Source organism: Lepidochelys kempii, chromosome 11, assembly GCF_965140265.1.
Source record: "Lepidochelys kempii isolate rLepKem1 chromosome 11, rLepKem1.hap2, whole genome shotgun sequence".
In the NCBI taxonomy this organism is placed as follows: Eukaryota; Metazoa; Chordata; order Testudines; family Cheloniidae; genus Lepidochelys; species Lepidochelys kempii.
Window position 1 is genome coordinate 33,224,554 of NC_133266.1, and position 25,548 is coordinate 33,250,101.

Genomic DNA, 25,548 nt, shown 5'->3' on the forward strand with positions numbered 1-25,548 from the left:
GTGGTTAACCCTTCATTGAATATGAAGATATGGAGAACTTGTTGCCAAGGAATCAAGCTGTGGTTACAACAAAAAACAAGCAAAAGGCCTTCGGAGCAATTTTATTTAATTAAATATTAATACGTTTATACAGGAGCTATAAGCTCGGAGCACAATATTGAATGCAAATAATAAAGCATGAGCTTTACTTTATACAACAGCTAGGGAATGTATTCCATTTGTTGGAGTAAATTAGAATCAGGGAATGCAATATTACAATGTTCTCCATCACTGGAAATTTTAAAATAAAGATTGGGTGTTTTTCCGAAAGATACGCTGTACGTCTAATATGAACTTCAGGGAAGTCCCAGGGCCTGCAACATGCAGGAGGTCAGACTAAATGATACAATAGTCCCTTCTGGCTTATCCTCTGAGATTGTCCTCCACAACTCCCTTGTATGTGCTTCTGACACATCAGCCCAGATGTAGATGACAAAAACCAGCCTATATAAAATACAGTTTCAGGCATTTATTCTACCTCATGGAAAATTATCCAAAACTCCAATGCATAAAAATAACATCCAGCTAGATCAGAGCTGGCATGTTCAGAATTTTCTTATAGTTTCACTTCTCTGCAAGTCAGCAAATATCTGATTGTTGTGAAATACCCTGTATGAAACTGATGCTCTCCTGACAGACATTAAGATGTCCATTAAATACTGTTTTTTTCAAAACTTCAGCTCTCCCTACCAACAAGATGCCAACCACAGCAATCACAAGTTATCTCAAGAAAAAAAGAGTGCAGCTCAGCTTTCATAGGAGGCATTAACTATCCCTTTGGAGGCTGCAAAAACACAGGCACCCCCGGTATTCAACTGACCAGCAAGCTCCAGCATTGGGGTTCTATGAGTTAACTTAAGTTAACACTTGAGTAGGTACAGCATGAATTCACACTCTGCTCTTACCTTCTCAGGGTACTAGGCATCATTTTGCTTTGAAGTCTGCTGTTTGCCTCAGTTACACATTTGTGTATGTCTCAAAAGGCCAAAAAGAGCCATATCCCAATAAACAGCTTTTAGGATTATGGGCACCTTTTAAATATAGGCGCACTGTACTGAGATTTGGACACCATGAACTCACTTAAATTTATTCCGAGACCTGCCCATTGCCTTTTTGTTTTGAATAATGGTACCAGTGTAAAATAGTAGACTAGTAAATTTTCTCCAAAAAAATATTTTTTAGAAGAAAAATGGTTTTGTCAAAACAAAAGTTTCTGCAGCAAGTGTCCTTTTAATAAACCTCCCCCCTGCCCCGCCCCCCAAAAAACTTTCAGTTTTCAGTTGTTGAAAACCTGAAAACTTGTAAAAAAGAATTCTGACAAAAAATAAAACCTTTCTCCATTTTCATCTAAAGTTTACAAGAGATCAGAAACACTTCCCAAACAGCTCTAGTAAATAGTCTCTCTTTCCTACCCCAACTCCACAGAGTTGTTCCATCGGGAACATTGATAAACACTGGAAATGTTGATTTCAGCTTGTTTGATGCTTGCACTGAATATTGTGTGTAATGGGGATTAGATGCTGCTAACAACCACATTTTACCAATTCATGCTATATTTCTGTTACAAATTCCATATCCTGTTAAAATACAAACTAAAAATATTTAAAAATCAAATTATAAAAATGTTAATCGTTAGATGAAATGCAAGGTTAAGTATTTTTTCAACAACTGGGATTGGTGTTTTGTTTTTTTTTTAAACTAAAATGTTGTGTTCCTGTTCATTTTGCAATATCCTGGCATTCCCCTCTTCCCTTTAGACAGTAATTACAGGACACAAATATTAAGCCATGTAAGATATCTGTTGGAAGAAGCACCTGCTTTTTTGGCAAACTCCATAGCGTTGGTAGCACTGAAACTGTTGCTAGATTGTTTGTCACAGGGGTTAGACCACAGATGCATTTTCTGGCTGACATGAGAGCTGGCATGTCATTTTCTATTTATTCAATATATATACATTTTAAACACCAAAGAACTAGTGCACATCTGTGTATATGGGAATCCAGTCCTATTAAAAACACCTTGTACATGACTAAGTCTGCTGTGCCTGCTGCTTATTACACTTAGCATAACTGTCTCACTGTTACTATGTGAAAACCCCCAACCCAATCTTAAAATTAGTATATAATCTCTTTGGGGAAGGCCCAACTTTTTGTTATGTACGTGTCCTGTACCTAACACATAGCCTCCCCGCCCCTTCCTCATTCATTGAGCAAAGCCTTTAGGCACTACAAATAATTATTAAATGATAGTTTAAAAGGAGGTGGTACATTGCTATGACTGTCTCAGTCTACACAACTCATTTGGCTACTGTCTATGAATTAAGTATTAATTCCATACACTTTCTGTTGCTTGCACATGCAGTTTTGTATTTAAGCTTCATAAATACAACCTTACACATGGTAAGTCATGGTCACTCTAAAATCAGTACTTACGCCATTCACTTATTTTACATTATGTGTAATTTTGGATATATTTCCAAACAGCACATGGTTCTAGCTATTTCCAGCATTTACAAAAATAGCTATGTTGGCATGTCCCCTTCACATAAATGCAGCGTATACCAACTGCAGGAGCTTTTCTTATCTGTGTAGGAATACCACCTTCTTAGCTACGTTGACAGAAGCACTCTTCCAGCAGCTTAGCTGTGTCTACACTTGGGATTTTGTTGGCATAGCTGTGTCTGTCAGGAGAGTGGGTTTTTTTCAGACCCTTGACCAACATAGCTATGCCAATATAAGGTTTCAGTGTAGATCAAGCCTCAGAAACTGAATAAGACTTAGAGACTAATTACTGCACAGCTGCTAATAGGCAATGTCAAATATTGGCTGATAACTTAAAATACTCTACTCACAAACATAGTAATTGCCATTTGTAAGAGGCCAATGGGTCACCTAATCTACCACCCTGTTCTGGTACCAGAATCTCCCCATACCAAGAGTGAGTAGTCAGGTCTCATCTGTAGGGGGTGGAGGAACATGCAGGGGAAACATTTCCTCACCCCAAGCCACTGAACCCCAATGGAGCTGTTCTAAAGCCACTGCTTCAACCTCTGCAGATGCTACAACCTCCATCCTCAGCGTGTTCAATGGGTGCATCAACTATCCATATTTTGTATAGCAGAGGATATACCAGCCCTACTCCTGCCTTTGTCTGGCCTGCTCCTTCCCCCTGAATGGAAACACAGGGGGAGCCTATGTGCAACTGGGCTGTGACTGGGCTCCCAAATCTTGATCTTCACCTAACAGAGCTGCACCGATTCCTCTGTGGAAGAGGAGGAACCAACAGTTGGCTGTTTCAGAGGAAACCATGAAACGCACACAAAGAGACTAGCTATGTGAGTTTGTATCATGGAGGTTGGAAGTTAGGAAGGGAATGTTCTTTTTGTCCCCACCTGAATATATATTATTTAGCACTAGGCTAGAATATACACTGAAGTATCCATCATCTTTGTAATTTATCCTGTCTAACATAATAGCAAATACTATTCCTCGTTGAAACATCTAGTCTATTTTGAAATCTCAGCCCTGGTCTACACTAGGACTTTAGGTCAAATTTAGCAGCATTAAATCAATGTACACCTGCACCCATCCACATGATGAAGCCCTTTTTTTCGACTTAAAGGGCTCTTAAAATTGATTTCCTTACTCTACCCCGACAAGTGGATTAGCGCTTAAATCGGCCTGGCCGGGTCGAATTTGGGGTACTGTGGACACAATTCGACGGTATTGGCCTCCGGGAGCTATCCCAAAGTGCTCCATTGTGACCGCTCTGGACAGCACTCTCAACTCAGATGCACTGGCCAGGTAGACAGGAAAAGGCCCGCGAACTTTTGAATCTCATTTCCTGTTTGGCCAGCATGGCAAGCTGCAGGTGACCATGCAGAGCTCATCAGCAGAGGTGACCATGATGGAGTCCCAGAATCGCAAAAGAGTTCCATTATGGACTGAACGGGAGGTACGGGATCTGATCGATGTATGGGGAGAGGAATCCGTGCTATCAGAACTCCGTTCCAGTTTTTGAAATGCCAAAACCTTTGTCAAAATCTCCCAGGGCATGAAGGACAGAGGCCATAACAGGGACCCGAAGCAGTGCTGCGTGAAACTTAAGGAGCTGAGGCAAGCCTACCAGAAAACCAGAGAGGCGAACGGCCGCTCCGGGTCAGAGCCCCAAACATGCCGCTTCTATGATGAGCTGCATGCCATTTTAGGGGGTTCAACCACCACTATCCCAGCCGTGTTGTTTGACTCCTTCAATGAAGATGGAGGCAACACGGAAGCAGGTTTTGGGGATGAAGAAGAAGAAGATGATGATGAGGTTGTAGATAGCGCACAGTAAGCAAGTGGAGAAACCGGTTTTCCCAACAGCCAGGAACTGTTTCTCACCCTGGACCTGGAGCCAGTATCCCCCGAACCACCCAAGGCTGCCTCCTGGATCCAGCAGGCGGAGAAGGGACCTCCGGTGAGTGTACCTTTTAAAACACTATACACTGTTTAAAAGCAAGCATATGAAAGGATTAATTTGCCCTGGCATTCACGGTTCTCCTGGATGTACTCCCAAAGCCTTTGCAAAAGGTTTCTGGGGAGGGCAGCCTTATTGCATCCTCCATGGTAGGACACTTTACCACTCCAGGCCAGTAGCACGTACTCGGGAATCATTGTACAACAAAGCATTGCAGTGTATGTTTGCTGGCTTTCAAACAAATCCGTTCTTTATCTCTCTGTGTTATCCTCAGGAGAGTGAGATATCATTCATGGTCACCTGGTTGAAATAGGGTGCTTTTCTTCAGGGGACACTCAGAGGTGCCTGTTCCTGCTGGGCTGTTTGCCTGCGGCTGAACAGAAATGTTCCCCGCTGTTAGCCATGGGGAGGGGCGAGGGTTGAGGGGGTAGCCACGCGGTGGGGGGAGGCAAAATGTGACCTTGTAACAAAAGCACATGTGCTATGTATGTAATGTTAACAGCAAGGTTTACCCTGAAAGAGTGTAGCCATTGTTTTATAAAATGTGCCTTTTTAAATACCGCTGTTCCTTTTTTTCTCCACCAGCTGCATGTGTTTCAATGATCACAGGATCTTCTCCTTCCCAGAGGCTAGTGAAGATTAGAAAGAAAAAAAAAACACATTTGTGATTAAATGTTCTCTGAGTTCATGCTGTCCTCCCACACTGACAGAGCACAGACGAATGGGTAGAGGCAAATAATGTCAGAGTGCAGGAAAGCACCAAATGACCGGGAGGAGAAGTGGCGGGCTGAAGAGAGTAAGTGGCGGGCTGAAGACAGGGCTGAAGCTCAAATGTGGCGGCAGCGTGATGAGAGGAGGCAGGATTCAATGCTGAGGCTGCTGGAGGATCAAACCAATATGTTCCAGTGTATGGTTGAGCTGCAGCAAAGGCAGCTGGAGCACAGACTGCTGCTACAGCCCCTGTGTAACCAACCACCCTCCTCCCCAAGTTCCATAGCCTCCTCACCCAGATGTTCAAGAACGCGGTGGGGGGGCCTCCGGCCAACCAGCCACTCCACCACAGAGGATTGCCCAAAAAACAGAAGGCTGGCATTCAATAAATTTTAAAGTTGTAAACTTTTAAAGTGCTGTACGGCATTTTCCTTCCCTCCTCCACCACCCCTCCTGGGCTACCTTGGTAGTCATCCCCCTATTTGTGTGATGAATTAATAAAGAATGCATGAATGTGAAGCAACAATGACTTTATTGCCTCTGCAAGTGGTGATCGAAGGGAGGATGGGAGGGTGGTTAGCTTACAGGGAAGTAGAGTGAACCAAGGGGCGGGGGGTTTCATCAAAGAGAAACAAACAGAACTTTCACACCGTAGCCTGTCCAGTCATTAAACTGGTTTTCAAAGCTTCTCTGATGCACACCGCGCCCTCCTGCACGTAACCAGCGGCCAGGCGATTTGCCTCAACCTCCCACCCCGCCATAAACGTCTCCCCCTTACTCTCACAGATATCGTGAAGCGCACAGCAAGCAGTAATAACAGTGGGAATATTGGTTTCGCTGAGGTCTAAGCGAGTCAGTAAACTGCGCCAGCGCGCCTTTAAATGTCCAAATGCACATTCTACCACCATTCTGCACTTGCTCAGCCTGTAGTAGAACAGCTCCCGACTACTGTCCAGGCTGCCTGTGTACGGCTTCATGAGCCAGGGCATTAAGGGGTAAGCTGGGTCCCCAAGGATAACTATAGGCCTTGCCCGGCCATCCCACGTTGATGTTGGTGAAACGTCCCTTGTGATCCACCAGAGCTTGCAGCACTATTGAAAAGTACCCCTTGCGGTTTATGTACTCGGCGGCTTGGTGCTCCGGTGCCAAGATAAGGATATGGGTTCCGTCTATGGCTCCACCACAGTTAGGGAATCCCACTGCAGCAAAGCCAGCCACTATGACCTGCACATTTCCTAGGGTCACTACCCTTGATATCAGCAGATCTTTGATTGCGTGGGCTACTTGCATCACAGCAGCCCCAACAGTAGATTTGCCCACTCCAAATTGATTCCCAACTGACCAGTAGCTGTCTGGTGTTACAAGCTTCCACAGAGCTATCGCCACTCGCTTCTCAACTGTGAGGGCTGCTCTCATCTTGGTATTCATGTGCTTCAGGGCAGGGGAAAGCAAGTCACAAAGTTCCATGAAAATGCCCTTACGCATGCGAAAGTTTTGCAGCCACTGGGAATCGTCCCAGACCTGCAACACTATGCGGTCCCACCAGTCTGTGCTTGTTTCCCGAGCCCAGAATCGGCGTTCCACAGCATGAACCTGCCCCATTAGCACCATGATGCATGCATTGGCAGGGCCCATGCTTTCAGAGAAATCTGTGTCCATGTCCTGATCACTCACGTGACCGCGCTGACGTCGCCTCCTCGCCCGGTATCGCTCTGCCAGGTTCTGGTGCTGCATCTACTGCTGGATAATGCGTGCGGTGTTTAATGTGCAAATGAGTACAAAACAAATCTGGTCTATTTCTTGTTTTGATCCACTCCATCTATCTTTTACATCTTTGGCTGGCAGCAGACGGTGCAGAAGGACTGCAAGCCATCCACATCTCATGGCTGCTCAGCAGAAGATGGTACAATAGGACTGCTAGCCATCCTCATCTCTTGACTGCCTGGCAGAAGATGGTACAATAGGACTGCTAGCAATCCGAATCACCTGCCTGCTCACCATAAGATGGTTCAATAGGACTGACTGCAGTACTAAAGAGAATGACCTGGTCAAGTCACTCCAAATTTAGTCCCTGCGCGCACGTCTGCCCTGGCGCTCCTGATCGACCTCACAGAGGCAGCTAGGAGCACCTCGGACATGACGATGACGGCTACCAGTCCTACTGTACCGTCTGCTGCCACAAGGCAATGGGTTGCTGCTGCGTAGCAATGCAGTACCACATCTGCCAGCACCCAGGAGACATACAGTTACGGTTACCTGAGCAGGCTCCATGCTTGCCGTGGTATGGCGTCTGCACATGTAACTCAAGAAAAAAGGCGTGAAACGATTGTCTGCAGCTGCTTTCACAGAGGAAGGGAACGGGGACCTGACAATATGTACCCAGAACCACCCGCGACAATGTTTTAGCCCCATCAGGCATTGGGATCTCAACCCAGAATTCCAATGGGCAGCGGAGACTGCGGGAACTGTGGGATAGCTACCCACAGTGCAACACTCCGGAAGTTGACGCTTGCCTCGGTACTATGGAAGCACTCTGCCGAGTTAATGCACTTAGAGCATTTTCTGTGGGGACACACACGCTCGAATATATAAAAACGATTTCTAAAAAACCGACTTCTATAAATTCGACCTAATTTCGTAGTGTAGACATACCCTCAGACCCTGTCTATCCTGGGGATATTCATATCGCTGTAGGCCCACTCCTCTTGAGTAGATGTGGTGCACCAACACAACACAAGGCTTGAAGCAGCATTGCTTACTCTGGTTGGTGTGGGGCCCTCTACCCTGTAGTCTGAATCTCAGTTGCTCTGTACCTCATGCTGTCATTTACACCCATGCAAGAAGAGCTAACTGGGTGCAAAATGCTACCAAATCAGAATGGTAGTACTGTATCTTACACAACCTTGTGCTAGAGTGAATGACCACACAAGGTGCGGACAATAGAGAATCATGTGCTTGGGTTCTCACTGTGAACCTACGCAAGTACAAATATTTCCTTGTTATACTTTTGCTGTGGCAGTGAGTTGTGCAGATTATGTTGAGCAAAACATTGTATAATTAGTTTTGAATTGCTTGCTTTTTAATTTCAAACACTCATTTGCCTCTGTATTATGCAACATGATAAAAATAGAGCTGCTACCATTTATTATAGGAATAAGTCACAACAGGATGTGCATTATTTATTAGGAGGCTACTGGTGCATGGCTCAAATTCATCTACCAGAGAAGTGCACCAGTAGCCTACTAATGCACACGCAAGAGTGCATAATTGCTAGCAAAGTCTGGCTTGTTCATTTTCCTTTATTTAAAAAAAAAACAAAAAAACCTGTTTTGATTCATGTTTACGTATACCTATGCTTCCACCACAAAAAGTAGCTCCTCACTAAGGGAAAGTAGGGAAAAGGCTATAAATAGAATTTCTCTACAGTTTTGAGATTATACATATTAATTTTACCAACACTCTTCTCTCTTTGTAAGGACCTGGACTATTTATTTATTCAGACCCCTTCTCCTAATTCCCTTTCCCCAGAAGCTCACCTGGCCAAGCAGCTGTAGTTTGTGTCCCAGGAGTAAATTCAATTCACTTTCTTCTATGAAAACCATTTTGTAATAGCAAATAGCTTCCAACTTCGCCTTTACACTTGAAGAAGAGATACAAGTGGGTGAAAGGGCAATAAACTGCTGTTGAAATGGTAGTTTGGGCCTTCAATGGAAAGGAATGGGACTTCAAACCTGTCACTATTTTCTCCTTCAGCCGCTTCACACCTAACACCCTTTTCCATACCATATACTCCCCCAATCAGTGTTGCCCCATTCATCCATCTCATATAATGGGTGCAGACATTTGAGAGACCAGGCCCCAGCTGTGCATCATTGGGAGCAGGTGTAGGTCTGTGATATCACCAGAAGAGACCAGCCAGGCATACTTGAAAGCTATATGCTGGTATTGCATATTCCTGATCCTTCTATGCATCTCCTTTCCAAATTGCTATAAGTATACAGAAGTACATGGAGCTGTTTCAATAATGTTTTCCATAAACAATCAGCAGCTCTTTAAGGATGAATTAAGAAACTTAAATTGCTAGACTTTTCTCTAACAATTTAAAAACCAACTACCAGGACCTTAATTTGAAAACCAAACCACATTTGTTTAAGGTTGTTAAGATTTAAAAAAAACCACTAGTGGTGTAGTTTAAATACACTTCATAGATATGATTCTCCATTGTCTTGTGTCTTGTTTAGTTATTTACATCTGTACAAAGTGAGCACAAAATAGGTATACAATACTGCCAAATCAGTTTTACATCTGTTTTTCATGTGTAAATGACTACACAGGGTGACAGACAATAGAGAATAAACCCCAGGTATCATAGAATCATAGAATATCAGGGTTGGAAGGGACCTCAGAGAAGGACAGCCAAAGTGAATTCTGTTTAAGCCTAGAGGTGGGAGAGACAAGAGAACTTACCTCCATAGTTTCAAAGGAGAGAACATGATTTAGAAGTGCAATTCCCTAATGTCTAGGGAAATCTGGCTAGATTGCAATGAGGAACAGAAAGAGTGTGCTTCTCTGGGTTGCTTTCCCTTTTTAGTAAGGAATATGTGCATGAGGACAACACCTTTGCTTTTTTGAGATTTATCTGTCATAGCTGTTCAATCCTCTACTGAAGTTATGGTGTTCTCTTGGATGATGTTACAATAACCCCTTCTGCATTCAAACTCCTGGATTCGGGACAGGGGAAAGGGGTGCTTTAGGTTACACTGCACAATAACCAATTTTTTTTGAAAGCAGGTATTATACAAAGGGTAAAGAAAATCATAAACTGAAATGGTCTTACAAAGATTTCTATTAAAGGGATAGTCAATTTAAAAAATAGGAATTAAAAATCCCACACATTTTTGTCTGAAAAGGTCTAATCTGCTACAGTTATTTGTAACTCCCAAGATTTCTGGAACTCAAAGAGGTTATAGGGAAACGTACTCTCTTCATTTTTCCACTTTGTTTGCTTTGTGCTTTTGGCAGCACTTTGTGTACCTAATCACGGAAACTCCCTGTGTAGCCAGTCAATTCCTCTCTGTGAGGATGACAAGAGAGACACAAAACATTTTTTAAAATAGGAAAATGTGACTGTAAAACAAACAAACAAAAACCGGCAGGGGGATATAGGGGCAGGTGTAACATCCGAAACTACTTTAAACACTCTCTAAAAATTTTGTTTAAAGTGCATACTTTATGTTGAGAGTTTCCCTTTAAGTATCAGCAAGTCCTACATGTTTCTTCTTATGTGCTACTTCCAAGAAACAGATGCTATATTTGTGGCGGATACCACCATTCCAATGTGCAGGTCAGATGACCAGCATTCTTTATTTCCACATCTACATGACAGTCTTGAATTCACAGCCTGATTCATGTCCTGGTAGAATGATAACCTACCCAAATATCTGTTATATCCAAGAGCTGTTGGATCAGAAGGTGGCTTTATTTTTGTTTGATGTTAGCTAGCTCAAGGACACTGGTACACGACTACATGCAGTGGCCCACCAGAGCAGTTATGCTCCTGATATCAGCAAAAAGCCTTATGGTCCGATATTCAGAGCTGTTAAGCATCTTCAGCCCCAACTGACTTTAACAGAATTTGAGAGTGCTCGGCACTTTTGAAAAATCAAGTCATTAGTGACTACCAGCTGAAAAAATGAGAAGTGTTATGGCAAAGCATAGTCAGGGGGCTTACTCTCCCTTGCACTACATCAATAAGAATAAAATTGATGGTCGGGGTCCACAGTTTAGAAGCAACTCTTCCATTCATCAAGACAAATTATTGAAATCATTATAGAAGTGGCAAGTATACTGTGAAATGCAATTAATCTGCATGCGCACAACCTTTTAAAACCTTTTGGTAATTTTCACATCTTCAAGTCACCAGTCTAGACTGCAGAACATATTAAGCACAAAGACAAACTTTCTAAAGTCACCAACATAAAATGTAATATACCAGCTTTTACTCAATGCAAAACACATGGGAATACACTCACCTAAAATGGACATAAAAGCCAACAATATTTTACAAACAGAATCAAAGCAAAAAACACTCCCAGTCTAGTTTTATACTTTCCAAGCTCTACACCTAGAACAAGTTAAAAAGCACTGGTGGTCAAAGTGTGCTTGTCCAGAGGACTCTACTAATGCCTCAAAGATGACACCCCTCCTGTAGGAGTAACTGCTGGTGGGGTTCCCCAGTAGGTTTAAACTAGTGCAATAGGAATGGACTGCCAATACCCGCACTTATGTCTAGGTCCAAGCAGTTTCTGAAGAAGGAGCTGGAGTTGTTGCAATGTCCTGGGCAAAGGACACTGAAAAAATCAGGTCCTGACAAGGTTGGGGATGGAAAGTGGACTCGTAGGGAAGACGGATTAGACAGGAGCCTTAGGCTTCGAACATCAGGAGTTAACAGTTCCTAGGTTGGGTATGAGAGCTGTTGTAATGTCAAAAAATGTTAATACAGTTGGCCACATTCTGAGGTCTGGCCAAACTGTGCTTAGTGCATGCCCCAAAGGGAGAAACAAAGATGACTTCACATCACCTTTAGGCCACTCAATTCTAGGTCCAGCAGAGGTCTGATTAAGCCTCCAGTGCAATTTGCACCCTACTGTCAGTGGCCATTCTAGTAGCAGAAAATCACTTAGCACCCTTTCCCCAGCTGAGCACCTTACCCCAGCAGATTCAAAGGGGGGTGGCACAGAGCCAGCATAAGCATGCTGAGGGAAGCCCCACCTGGCCTGTTAAACCAGCTTTATGTCCCCTTCAGGCAGCTAGAGTGGCACAGAGGATTCTTGGCAATCTTAGAATCAGACCCATTATAGGGAAATAATGGTGCAAAAGATTCTTAGTGACCTTAAAAATCAAGCTCTTTATATCAAACAGACTTTAAATTGACATGTATACGCTAATTTCAAGGTAGTAAATACATTTGATATTCATATCTCCCAAACAGAGTCACAGTTGAATTGTATCAAATGTTTTTCCTGTGACTGACCATCATGAGTGGAAGGCAAAAATGCTCACAGGGCATGAACATATCAACATACATGAACCCATGAAAGTACAACATGTGGCAACAGTGCCTTGTTTGAAAAAAAAATAGCATAAAAATAAACTTGCAACACAGGGAAACGATTAAATTTGAATTTAAAAAACATTTGCAAATCCACATGAAAAATGATTATATGTGGACGTATTTTTAGCAAGAGCTTGTCCCTTATCAGAATCAACATACATCAGAATTGTGGAGAATAATTTCCTTTATCAGTGACATCTTCCATTCTGCAGTTCTCACTGTCATATTACAATTGTGTTTTACACTACACTTCCTGTTATTCTTGAAATCAGAAGTAATGGCAATTATACAGTGATGGTAGAGGTGGCACATCCAAAACTAAACCCATAACTCAGTGGGTCTCAACCAGTGGTACATATACTCAGAGGTCTTCCAGGGAGTACTCAATTCATCTAGATCAGTGTTTCTCGACCTGGTGCTTGCAGCCTCAAGGGTGGTCATGGGACAGGTTTAGGGGGTTTGCAAATGGAGGGCTGGCATTAGGAGGTAGCAAGCAGGGTAACTGCCCCAGGCCATACCCGAAGCGAAGTTACATGCTTCAGCCCCAGGCAGCAGAGCTAGGGCTTCAGACAAGGCTCAAAAATGCCAAACAGGCTCAGTATCACATTGAAATGTAAGTACAATACCTATATTCCAATGGCTAGATTTTATAATTATATGCTAAAATAAGAAAGTAAGCAATTTTTTAGTAATAGTGTGCTGTTTGTGACACTTTTGTATTTTTATGTCTGATTCTGTAAGCAAGTAGTTTTTAAGTGAGGTGAAAGTAGGGGTACTCAAGACAAGTCAGACTCCTGAAAGGGGTGCAGTCGTCCAGAAAGGTTGAGAACCACTGCCTTAACTTATTCCCAACAATTTGCCTTTGGGCCTGAAACTTCAGTTTTTGCCTGAGCCCAGAGATAACTTTTTTTTGAAAGCGTGATGATGAAACAGACATTTGTTACTTATCCGAGTATAAAAATGGTTTTAAGCTGTTAAGAACATTGTTCAGATGTTTGGAGCTCAAAATAACTGAAACTGCCTTGTCTTAAAACTAAAATGTTGGCATACACTTAGTCCAGAATGATTAACGTATCCTTCACATTAAGAGATCTGGATTTGAAACAGAATTATGAACGTTCAACAAGAGCAGGACACTGCTCTTCACTGCATGCTTAAGTCAATAAGGAAAACAGCACCGTGAAAGGCTGCAGGGATGGGATGTATGATAGTATAATCAATCATTTTCATAGCCATTCCTGAACATGGTCTACTTCAAAAGGAGAAGAATAAAGATAGATCTAAAAACTTTTCTCAATATTATTTAATGTAGGTAAAGCACTAGAGGGTCAAGATCCTCAGCTGATGTAAACTGATGTAGCTCTACTAAGTTAATGGAGCTATACTGTTTTACGCTAGATGTGAATCTGGTCCTATTAGTACTAAATACTGATACTATAATACAGTTATTATACAGATCCACTATAATCACAGAGTGCCACAAGAGCAACCACTTTACTAACATATGTGCAGGCAGCTGGCCAGGATACTAACGCTATTGCTGGCATCACAGCTGGTGCACATGAGCCGAGCACCTGCCTGAAACAGTGTTCTGTTGTGGGGTGGGAGGACACTTCACTCCATCTCCACTTCTCCCTCCCTGTCTTGGCACCAGTCTCCTGTCAAACAGATGCAAAAAAATAAAACTGCTCGAAGTGGCCACTGAGCCTGCCTCATCTGTATTTTTACCAGTGGTGCTCTATTCGTTGGTACATCAGCACTGCTTAAAAATCCTGCCCCTAAACAGGACAGGAAATCATTGATGGGGCCCTAGACTGTAGAGGAAAATTCAAGACTGTATTTGCCAAATATAGTAAAGGGGATCTGCTTGCAGATATTCCATAAGTGGTTAGCTGCTAAGTGAGAATTATTCACTCAGCTGTAGTTGCATTATTATAGTCACTTCCCATGTACGTAAACTCTAAAGAACTTGGTCCTGGTATACCAGATAAGAATTGCTCAACTTCATTTTCCTATAGCAATAATCCTATCTTTGCAACATGTCAACCTGTGTAACTACTGAATTCTTAATGTTTATAACAAACTCTAATAATGATTTACAAGTGTATCCCAAATAAGTAAATGATTACGGCAGCCATGTTACCTTGAAATTGAAAGACCAGGGGCTGGATCCAGAAGAGAATAAACTGTGAGTCTGAGTAGCTCTGATTGCATTGGTTTCATAAACTATGTAGTGTTGGGCCCGTTCAATATTTGGAAAGGAGACATCAAGGGGGAAAAGGAGTTAATGAAACATATAGGTTCATAACTTTTAAGGCCCTTATGATCACATAATTAGACCTCCTGCATAATACTAGGTGAAATCTGAGAGCCTGTAACTCCTGCATTAAGACCAATAATTTGTGACTGAATTAAGTATCTTTCATACACAAAACTTTTGCTTACTAGCCAGAAATAGGACTCCTGCTGAAACACACTTTCTCCTTTAACTGAATAAGCAAACTACAGACTTGGGCACTGGTGTCATCAGTCCAATTTGTTAATGGAATGGACTTCTTATAAAAAACCATAATCCTAATTTGGGGACAAATCCCAATTACTTTACTAACACAAGTATTCCCCTGGACGTCAATGAGACTACTCCTGTACGTATGGCAGGCAGTATTTGAACACCAAATTAGTCACTTTGATTCTGAACTGTGCACATGAAGCTTTATGACTAACTTATTCTTGCAACAATGCATACATATATATTTATGGCTGAGATTACACTTGATGCTGAACCATTAATTTCAGTGATTTAAAACTTTCGGGGGTAGAGGGAGTCTTTGTAGAGCTAATAATTCAGGGTTATTCTAGCTGGGAGGTGTCATCCCCTCACCCCAATTATTTTTGGGGGGTGGGGCAGGGGCGTAGTTGGGTGGAGTGGTTTGAAGATGTTCCATTCAGCCATTTTACAGGCTCAAATACTCAGATAAAATGAGTGCATTTCAAAAACAAAATAAATTAGTACTGAAATACATTATATATAATGTATATCTTTACAAAAGCAACAATGATGTTAATAAAGTGCAACATTAGAACTGAGCTCACACAAGGTCAGGAACTTTGAAAGAATGGACTCCACAGCAAGAAGAGGTTACTCAGCTCGTGCAATAACTGCAGTTCTTCAAGATGTACCCCCCTATGGGTGCACCACCTCCAGTGCACATGCAACTTTGAGCCCTGTATCAGAGACTTTTCCTCTCGCAGTGCCCATGCGTCCCTATGCCTCCTTGTGCCAGGCACCTATATAAGAATGTGTGAGCAAACTGCCTTCAGTTCCTTCACCTGCTGAATGTCTCCACAGAGAGCAGTCCAAAGCAGAGGGGAAGGAGGATGGGTTGTGGAACACCCAAAGGGGGACACACCTTGAAGAAATGCAGTTACTGCATAAGATGAATAACTCCTCTCTTTCTCCGAGTAGTGTCCCTGTGGGTGGGTCCACTTCAGGGGACTTCTAAGCAGTTTCCCCAGAGGGGAATTAGGTAGAAGGTAGGAAAACAAGAAATCAGAGTCCTTAGGGGGAACGTAATACTTTTTAATCCGCTCCTTTGCATGCTGATGGAATAGTAGCAGGTGTTTGCCACACAGTTTTACCTGGATCCAGGAGTGCCTCGCTGATGGGTATGCCACCCTCAAGTGTGTTATTGACTGTAGGACAGCCAATATCTCGTGTTGTGAATCCCTGACCTTTTCTAGTGGAATCTGAAGAATGACAGCTATTCTCTTTATGAGGTCTTGCAATCGCTGAAAATTGTTGGCCATGGAAGGTGGTGGAAGTATAACTGCTTTTTGTGAGGCAGCTGGTTCTGGAGGAGAGGACTGAACAATCCTAGTGTCCCTTTGAGATGGTACCAGTGGTCTGGAGAACTGCTGTTGGTAAGCAGCCGAAGGATCCCGTATGGCTGTGGGGGGGGAGGGAAGAGAGACATACAGAAGAGTAGGGTTTCAGGGTTGGTTCCACCATTCTTGATGATGGTCATTATCTTTTCTGTAACGGTCAATGAATGGGTCCTGACAGGACATGTTGGGAACCCTGGACTGAAACAGAAAAGACTGATTTGAAGTCCCCTTCATCCTCCTCATCCAGTGGAAGAGCCTCCAGAGAAAAGGATGGAGAGTCCCGCAGAACGGGGGACAGTAGCAGGCTGGAGACTGAGGTCTTGGTACCAAAAGACACTTCATACCTACAAGGAGCCGGGATTCAGGCTCATCTGATATGGATGGGTCTCTTGTGTGGCTAAATTCTTAAGGTACTGAGTAGGGAATTGGTACCGACATGGACACCGAGATGCAGTAGCTGAAGCTTATGATACCGTCTATGGCAGGTGTGCCGATGTAAGCCCCCCTGATGGAGTCTGGCACCATTGCTTGCTCTGTACTGAGCGTATCAAATTGGTAGGTGCAGACTGAGGGATTGAGCCTGATGGTACTAAAAAGGGGCGCTTACCCTCCTAACCTGCCTCAGACACTGGTTGAGTGTTCCGTCATTAACAGTCTCAGCTTAATCTCCTTGTTCTTCCTTGCCTTCAACCTGAGAGGTAGGCAGAAATTGCACTTCTGGGAGACATGGGACTCCTCCAAATAATGAACATACTTAGAGTAGCCACCACTTACTGGGATAGCCTCTTAGCAGCATAGGCTGCATATGAAGCCTGGTCAGCCAGGCATGCCCCACCAGGAAGACAAGGCTTCTGAAAGAAAGAGAGAGGAGGAGGAAAAACAAAAACAAATAAACAATCCTCTCACTGTTAACACTTACGTAATAAATATAACTACTAGGGCTGTCAAGCGATTAAAAAAATTAACCGTGCGATTAATCGCACTATTAATAATAGAACACCATTTATTTAAATATTTCTGGAGGTCTTCTACATTTTCAAATATATTGAATTACAACACAGAATACAAAGCGTACAGTGCTCGCGTTATATTTATTTTTTATTACAAATATTTGCACTGTACAAAAACAGAAAATAGTATTTTTCAATGTTGTGCAATCTCTTTATCACGAAAGTTGAACTTATAAATGTAGAATTATGTACAAAACCCCCTGCATTCAAAAATAAAACAATGTACAATTTTAGAGCCTCAAGTCACTCAGTCCTACTTCTTGTTCAGCCAATCACTCAGACAAACAAGTTTGTTTACATTTGCAAGAAATAATGCTGCCCGCTTCTTGTTTACAATGTCACATGAAAGTGAGAACAGGCGTTGGCATGGTACTTTTGTAGCCGGCATTGCAAGGTATTATGTCGCAAATATGCTAACCACTTGTACGCCCCTTCATGCTTCGGCCACCATTCCAGGGAACATGCTTCCATGCTGATAATGCTCATTAAAAAAAGTATGCGTTAATTAAATTTCTGCCTAAACTCCTTGGGGGAGAACTGTATGTCCCCTTCTCTGTTTTCCTCACATTCTGCCATATATTTCATGTTATAGCAGTCTTGGAGGATGACCCAGCACATGTTGTTCATTTTAAGAACACTTTCACTGCAAAGTTGAGAAAACGCAAAGAAGGTACCAATGTGAGATTTCTGAAGACAGCTACAGCACTCGACCCAAGATTTAAGAATCTGAAGTGCTGTCCAAAATCTGACTGAGACGAGGTGTCAAGCATGCTTTCAGAATTCTTAAAAGAGAAACTACAGAACCCAAACCACCAAAAAAAGAAAATTAATCTTCTGCTGGTGTCATCTGACTCAGATAATGAAAATGAACATGCGTCAGTCTGCACTGCTTTGGATTGTTATCGATCAGAACCCATCAACAGCCTGGACCATGTCCCTTGGAATGGTAGTTGAAGCATGAAGGGACATATGAACCTTTAGCACATATGGCATGTAAATATCTTGCAACGCTGGCTACAACAGTGCCATGCCAATGCCTGTTCTCACTTTCAGGTGACGTAAACAAGAAGCAGGCAGCATTATCTCCTGTAAATGTAAACAAACTTGTTTGTCACAGAGATTGGCTGAACAAGAAGTAGAACTGAGTGGACTTGCAGACTCTGAAGTTTTGCATTGTTTTGGTTCTGAGTGCAGTTACGTAATAAAAAAAATCTACATTTGTAAGTTGCACTTTCAGGACAATGATTTCACTACAGTACTTGTATTTTTCATTTTTACAGTGCAAATATTTTTAATAAAAAATAATATACACTTTGATTTCAGGTTTCAGAGTAGCAGCCGTGTTAGTCTGTATTTGCAAAAAGAAAAGGAGTACTAGTGGCACCTTAGAGACTAATCAATTTATTTGAGCATAAGCTTTCATGAGCTACAGCTCACTTCAGCTCACGAAAGCTTATGCTCAAATAAATTGGTTAGTCTCTAAGGTGCCACTAGTACTCCTTTTCACTTTGATTTCAATTACAACACAGAATACAATATATATGAAAATATAGAAAAACATCCAAAATATTTAATAAATTTAAATTGGTATTCTATTGTTTAACAGTGCGATTAAAACTGCAATTAATTGCGATTATTTTTTAAATTGCAATTAATTTTTTGAGTTAATCATGTGAGTTAACTGCAATTAATCGACAGCCCTAATAACTACTAAAAACAACTAACGACACTAACAAAACAAACCACTATAAAAAGAACGTGAAATAGCGGAGGCACACTTAAGGTGGGCACGCTAGAGATCCATCTCAGGCTGAGAAGAAGACTGAATGCGGTTCACCTGTGCATCCCTATACAGACTCAGCATCCAGCATGAGGCGGCACAGGGCACATGTGCAGGCCAAACAGGCATTCTAGCAGAAAAGTCTCCAATTAAGGGCTTGAGAGGTGCCTGTGCACCTGCAGTGAAGAGTCCATAGGAACTTAACTGGAAGAAGAACTAACAATGTTCCCTATTGCACACCTTCTATATGAATTCATAAAGAATCTGAAAGCCTCCTGCAACTGGACCAACCACCCTCAGCTCTCATTGCAGCAAAAGCACCTTGTAAAATTGAGCTTTCTATCCATGTTGTGGGCAATAGGGAAGAGAGCTGATGAGACCATAATTTTGACATTTGTGCAATTAACATTTCAGACTTAGCATCGAAGTAATGCCGGACTTTATTTCCCCCTAATCTTTTTACCTTGTATTAAACATCCATAATCCCATAGTAAGTAGATCATTAAACTGTGGAATATTTGAAGCAGCTCCCCAGGTCACTACATAAAACAAATAAAGAAATACTGCTTTTTCTTTTATTGGTGTTTTACTATACTCTGTTGTTAACTAGCACTTTTAATAAGTTCAAATCAACAAAAATATTACACAGTGAATTATGACTCTGCATTCCTTTCCATGAAAGGTTCCCAACCTTTTAACATGTTTAAGGTTTTTAAACACCCAAACAAGTTTAAGCTGTAGTTCTGATTCCTTCAAAAGTTTTCCCTATATTTGGAGCATATTTTGAGACCAATTAACTTTAAGCCAAGACTAAGCAGGCCTATAGTTTAATTAAACCAGTGCAACTCTGGGTAAAGTAGTAGTCCATGTAGTTCAACCAGTGAAAACTCCTGTATATAGACACATAAACTGATTTAAACCCAGTTTATGTTGATTTTAGCTTAAATTAGTGGCAAAACCTAAATCAATAGAAACCGATTTTTATATCAGTTTAAGAGTGACCACACAGGAGTTTACACTAGTTTAAACTAAAATCTACTAGAAACAATTTAGTGAAACGTGTGCAAGTTGTGCATAGATAAGTCCTCTAACATTTGAGTTAGAAACAATGCTAGTTTAAGTTCTCTGCTTAGCTAACACATGGTTCTCCCCTGCACTCTTCTCCCCTCTCTATTTGTAACTCATCCGTTCCCTTTCCTGTTGCATCAGGAAACTGTAAATACAGTGGCTTCTGCAGGGCGCTGTTATAATTACCACAGTGTACTGCAACTGTGAAACTTATGCAAAGTATGTAACAACTACTTCAACAAGCTAGAACAGGCAGAATTTAATGTGGTTCTTTTGGCTTTCTAGAAATCCTTTCTAACAGTTCATCAAGAATGAAAATGATACATTTTTGGAAAATATTTAATTTGGCATAAAATTTTAAGACATAACATTTTCCCCTAAGTAGCTCTCATTATAAAATAAAAGCATCTGCTTTACAGACCACTAAAAACTTTCATAAGACGTTGAAGACTGCGAGCTCTGAAGGAATGCTAGCACAGAGTTCCTAGTCTCCATGACCTTTTATAACTTTTGTTTTATCCTGCCTCTCAAAACAAATCTAGACCAATAATAGAATGTTTAGAGCTGTGAAAAATGCACTCACCAATACAAAAGAGATGTATTAGTAACAGCTACCATTTTCACCAACTCCTGTGAGAACACATTTTAAACCACCTTCTCCGTATTTTATTTACTTGACTTTAGCACTATGGTGATGTATTATAAACCCTGTCAAGCCTCTGGAAAAGGTTCCCCCCACCCACTGAGTAATCCTGGTTTATAGTTTACTATGCTTTCTGAAATGTGTTAAGTCAAGCATTCTTCAGAGTTGAAAGTTTCAAAAAAGAAACAGCAGACATTCAAGACAAAACATACACTTGTTTTCTCCCAAGTATGTGTGCGTGTGTATATATATTTACACACACACTCATATAATATACATATACACACACTGTAAAACAATTAAGCATTCAAACAAACAGACAAAAGGGTAATGCAGCAACCCTTTTTTTTAAGTAAGAAATCTTAAACAGCAATTTCATTTTTTCAAAATATAGAAAACGTAATCGATCACTTTTTCTAATCTAGAATGTCATATCTGACTGGTTAGGGCGCTTCCTTTTATTTTTTTTCATTCAAGTTTGTATTATACCTATAGAAACTCACTGATTATTTATGCTTGAGAGATCAGATTTGCTTAGTGCTATACAAACATCTTTATAGGACCATTACAAAAAACAATAATAAATGTGAGCTTTCTCTGCACTGATATTCAATAGAAAAGCTCAGAGTCTGGTTAAGTCCATGTAAGGTCATTAATGTCAAACATACTTCATATGCAACTGATCAGGTCAATGCAAGGAATAAAATAATACAAGTCTTACCAATTTGAAAAAATAAACTACTAACCATAATACAACAAACTCAGTTATAAACTAAGTGTATTTGGTCTCTTTCTCCAATCCCTCCCCCTCCCTTATACATGCACATTCATAGAACAGTATTGTGCAAGAACTATTTCTTAGATTTTTCTACAGCGTTTCATGCTTTAAATTCTGACCATGCCAGTTATACTCCTTGATCTCATAAATTTAATGAGGTCACTTGACATGCATGTTTACAAAAAAGAAAACTGAAGCAAGAGAAGAAAAAAACAAAACAAAACCCTACAGAGCTATCAAATGGTATATAGGATTACAGGTATAGCATCTTGATACCTTAAACCCATCATCCTGAAAGTGAAACATTTTTTACTTGAGACTAGCAATGGTTTGTTTCATTTAAATATTTTCTAAATGCCAGTTTTATCTTCAAACTCCAAGAAAACCCCACCGATGACATAGAAATTGCTGTGAACAGAGCTGCATGAAAGGATTAATCAACTGCATAGTACGTCAGTCTCTAAACAAGGCAAAACACTAAATCAGAGTTAGATTCCTCACCTGCAGTTACACCCAGTTAATCTGCTTGAAAGCAGCAAACTATGTAAATCTACTTATACTGGTGAGATAAACATTACAGTCATCAAAATGTAACAAGAACCATTGTTACCAGGCAAAGCTGTTAAAAATAAATTTAAAAAAAAAAAATCACATGGCTTTCTTACAGAAGCTCAGATACCGATCCAGCATCTATTGGTGAGACTCAATGGTTATTTCATCCTAAACCTAAATAGCTACTTGCTCTGGCCCCCAAAAATCAGAGATGAGGAAAAGTGGGCTGAACACAGTGATTTAAAATCCCAAATCAAATGTCTACAGCAGCTCTACAGATACAAAGAGCAGATGGAAGGGAGGAGACCCAATTTTCCATCACACTGGCGTTACACAGGCGTAAATATGTTGTCTTCATTGTTACTACTTTGGATTTACACAGGCGTAACTGAAAGGGGAAAATTCAGGTTCCTTATATACGTAGGTTGTATTGAAGAGAGACCTAAAAGAGTCTACAGCAGAGGGTGAAGAGGTATTACCACTTATTATAGCCTCTTCACAGTAGATAGAATATCCTCCTTTAAAGGAAGAGTAAAAATATTTGACTGTATTTAGCCACTTTCACGTATAATCAGAACTGTTTTGACAGACAAACTACTGAAGTATAAAACCAACTGGGATAGGCAATGCATTGCCCACATTCTTCAGCCAGACTTGAACCTGCATTCTGTTTTTGTCAGAGCATTACCTGCCAAGTTACTACTCACTTTTGCAGCTTCAAACTTTGACATGAGCTCAGTAGGAGCATTTTTAATGTGCTCTTGTCTGTCCGCAATGCAGGCAAATCCTATTTAACACAGATGACTTCAGAGACCAGAGCTTGCTGCTCACCCTACCACTATAGAAGAGAAAAAGATTAGGCACCACCCACCTCTGTCTGACCTGAAAATGAAGTAGCTGACTGGCTCCTAGAAACCTGAGTTACACAGAGAGACACAGATAGCAAGCATAGTACTGTAATCACAGATTCCTTTGTAAAATTAACATTACTTTTAGGCAACAAATAGATTGTATCAGTGAAATCCTGGCCTCACTGAAACCATTGGGATTTTTGCCATGGATTACAATGAGGCAAAATTATATTACAATTCCTTCCCACTAAAACTGACAGGGTACTTTTTTCCTTTTGCTGATAGATTGCAGTCAACTTTCAGCCACAATCTGGCACCAACCAGAAATTATGATAGAAAAAACATATTTTATCATCAAAGATTTAGGATTCTATTAAAATCTTACACCATTCTGCTACCACTAAAAACACATTATAATTAAAAAGCCAGCACAGGCTATCCCAGAGTATTTACTTTTCATTTTTAAAATTATTTTAACTCCTCTGTCTCATATACTGAATACTCCCTTTTACCATAGAAGAAAACTAGCCTCTTAGAATAAAATACAAATACAAATGTTCTGAAAATGGATTAGATTTAATTGTACATTAGTAAATCTACTTTATAACAAACGGAGAATTAGACTCGTATCCTGTGACACTAATTCATCCATGCAGGTGAAGTCTAAGTGAAAATGAAATCACCAAGTCACTCTTATTCCCAATGAAGTCAATAGGAGTTTTGCACACACTTCAGTGGGAAAAGTTCTCAAACCCCAGCTCCCTATGTAGGAAATGTTTGAATAGAGAATGGCTAAACACGAACAAAAGAATGCTTTGGTACCCGGGGTCTTAAGACTACATAATACCCACACATTCATTTCTTTCTCTGCTACTGAAAAAGAAAAAAAGGTCTGTTTGTTTTTCTAATTCAGTCAGGCCTTTTAGCTCTTTGAATCTAAGGAGTGCACTGTGAAAAGAAGAGCATCTTATCAGCATGCTCCAGACCAGCAGGCTAACTCAGATCCCTACACAAAACATACAACCCTTCCAGTAAAAAGGCCTCACCCTCAGAGTTTTCCTCCCTATTTCCTTGCTAACACCCTGTTGCACGCTAACAAACAAATGAACACACCAGACCCTAAGGTGCCTTAATTAACTATCCTGTCAGGTAATTTAAGAAAATAGTGTCTAACACATTGGCTTCCCTTACAAAGTATGTGGACACACGATACAAGAGCTGCACTGTGGTTGTATCGGGGGGATTTATTTAAAAAAAAAATCACCACCCAGTAATATTTTATCACATACACACACTTCAGATGCAAGATGCAATGATAATGACACAATGTTGGGTGTCATCTGCAAAACGTTGTTGAGATAGCATTGTAAGTGATTTGTACAATAAGGAGAGTGATCACTTTAGATAAGCTATTACCAGCAGGAGAGTGGGGTGGGGGGAGAGAAAACCTTTTGTAGTGGTAAACACCCATTTTTTCATGCTTTGTGTGTATAAAAAGATCTTCTATACTTTCCACAGTATGCATCCGATGAAGTGAGCTGTAGCTCACGAAAGCTTATGCTCAAATAAATTGGTTAGTCTCTAAGGTGCCACAAGTACTCCTTTTTTTTTTTTTACAATAAGGATGTTCCTTTAAAATGGGGTACGAGAGCAGCAAGTGAGCAAGAAAGCTCACTTAAACTCCAAGTAAAGATAAACCTAATGTAAACTGCTGCACTGGTTATCATAAACCTAATAATTCACATGCTTACCTATCAGAGAAACATACATGCATTGGAATTTTTTTAAAAAATCCATTAAAATCAATAATTCTATGAAGCCCTGTAGTAAAGTGACTCTCCATTACAATGTGATGTGATCTGATATTTCTATCTTTAATGCATCCTAACTCCACAGAGAGTGACAATACATCCTTTACCATTATTATGATAATTTGTTTCTATTGCTGAGGGGGGCGGACACAAAAGGGGATTTATGTTTCCTCCCTCCCCAGCCCCCAAGAAAATACATGAGAGTGGGGGGTGGTTGTGAGTTGATTGTTTTTTCGGTCAACCAGGCATCTTGTCACTGACTTCTAATCCATGTAACCTTTTTCTATACAAACACGAGGGTCCTCACTTTTCCTGACAAACCTGAAGCACGTGATTTTTGTTTGTCTGGCCAAAGGTTCAATGAAAACGGGTCTGTTTTGTAGTAAATAATTGTGTGACGACGCCAACACTAAAAATCAGAAACAGGAAACAGTTTTCCTAATTTCTCCCACCCCCACCGCAGCAGGGGATGTTGGTCTAACCATTCCAGCTGCTTTCAAAACTTAAGATGCTAAAATGTCCGTTTCAAAACAGTTCCGTAGATGTGAATGGTCCAAGCTTATCGAAACTATCTGTCTGCTCATAAAATGTCACAGGGTTTCCCTCGCACTGCTAGGGGGAGGCCGGGGGCGGCGGCGGGTGACGCTCAGCCGCGACAGCAGAGGGGTTTTTGGAGCGTATGGGGCTTTTTTGTTTGTTTTGAAAGCACGTTCGCCCTTCTTGTCATTTTATCAGAAAGGAAAAACATTCAGCCTGAAGTTTCGATTTTCAATGCATGTTGCAACTTCACTCCTTTAAAAACAAAACAAAACAAAACAAAAACAAACAAAAAAGAACCGTGGCGCAGC

At 41.0% G+C, this 25,548-nt stretch overlaps 1 protein-coding gene across 12 annotated transcripts in view; it reads right to left on the reverse strand.

Annotated features, from left to right (window-relative positions):
• The window catches only part of RBMS1 (RNA binding motif single stranded interacting protein 1), a 208,266-nt gene that overhangs the window by 109,935 nt on the left and 72,783 nt on the right, over window positions 1-25,548 (reverse strand). For 3 of the 12 annotated variants that reach the window (XM_073305602.1, XM_073305608.1, XM_073305607.1), the window contains exon 1: window positions 15,962-16,455. The exons of 3 other annotated variants lie outside the window; for them this stretch is intronic. In XM_073305602.1, coding sequence (XP_073161703.1) covers window positions 15,962-16,129 — 168 coding nt within the window. In that variant the 5' untranslated portion in view covers window positions 16,130-16,455. Of the gene's footprint in view, window positions 1-5,009; window positions 5,035-5,057; window positions 5,127-15,961; window positions 16,456-16,981; window positions 17,054-22,745; window positions 24,326-25,548 lie in introns of those variants that run through there. 6 more of the 12 variants (XM_073305603.1, XM_073305601.1, XM_073305609.1 and 3 more) reach the window with 5 other exon arrangements.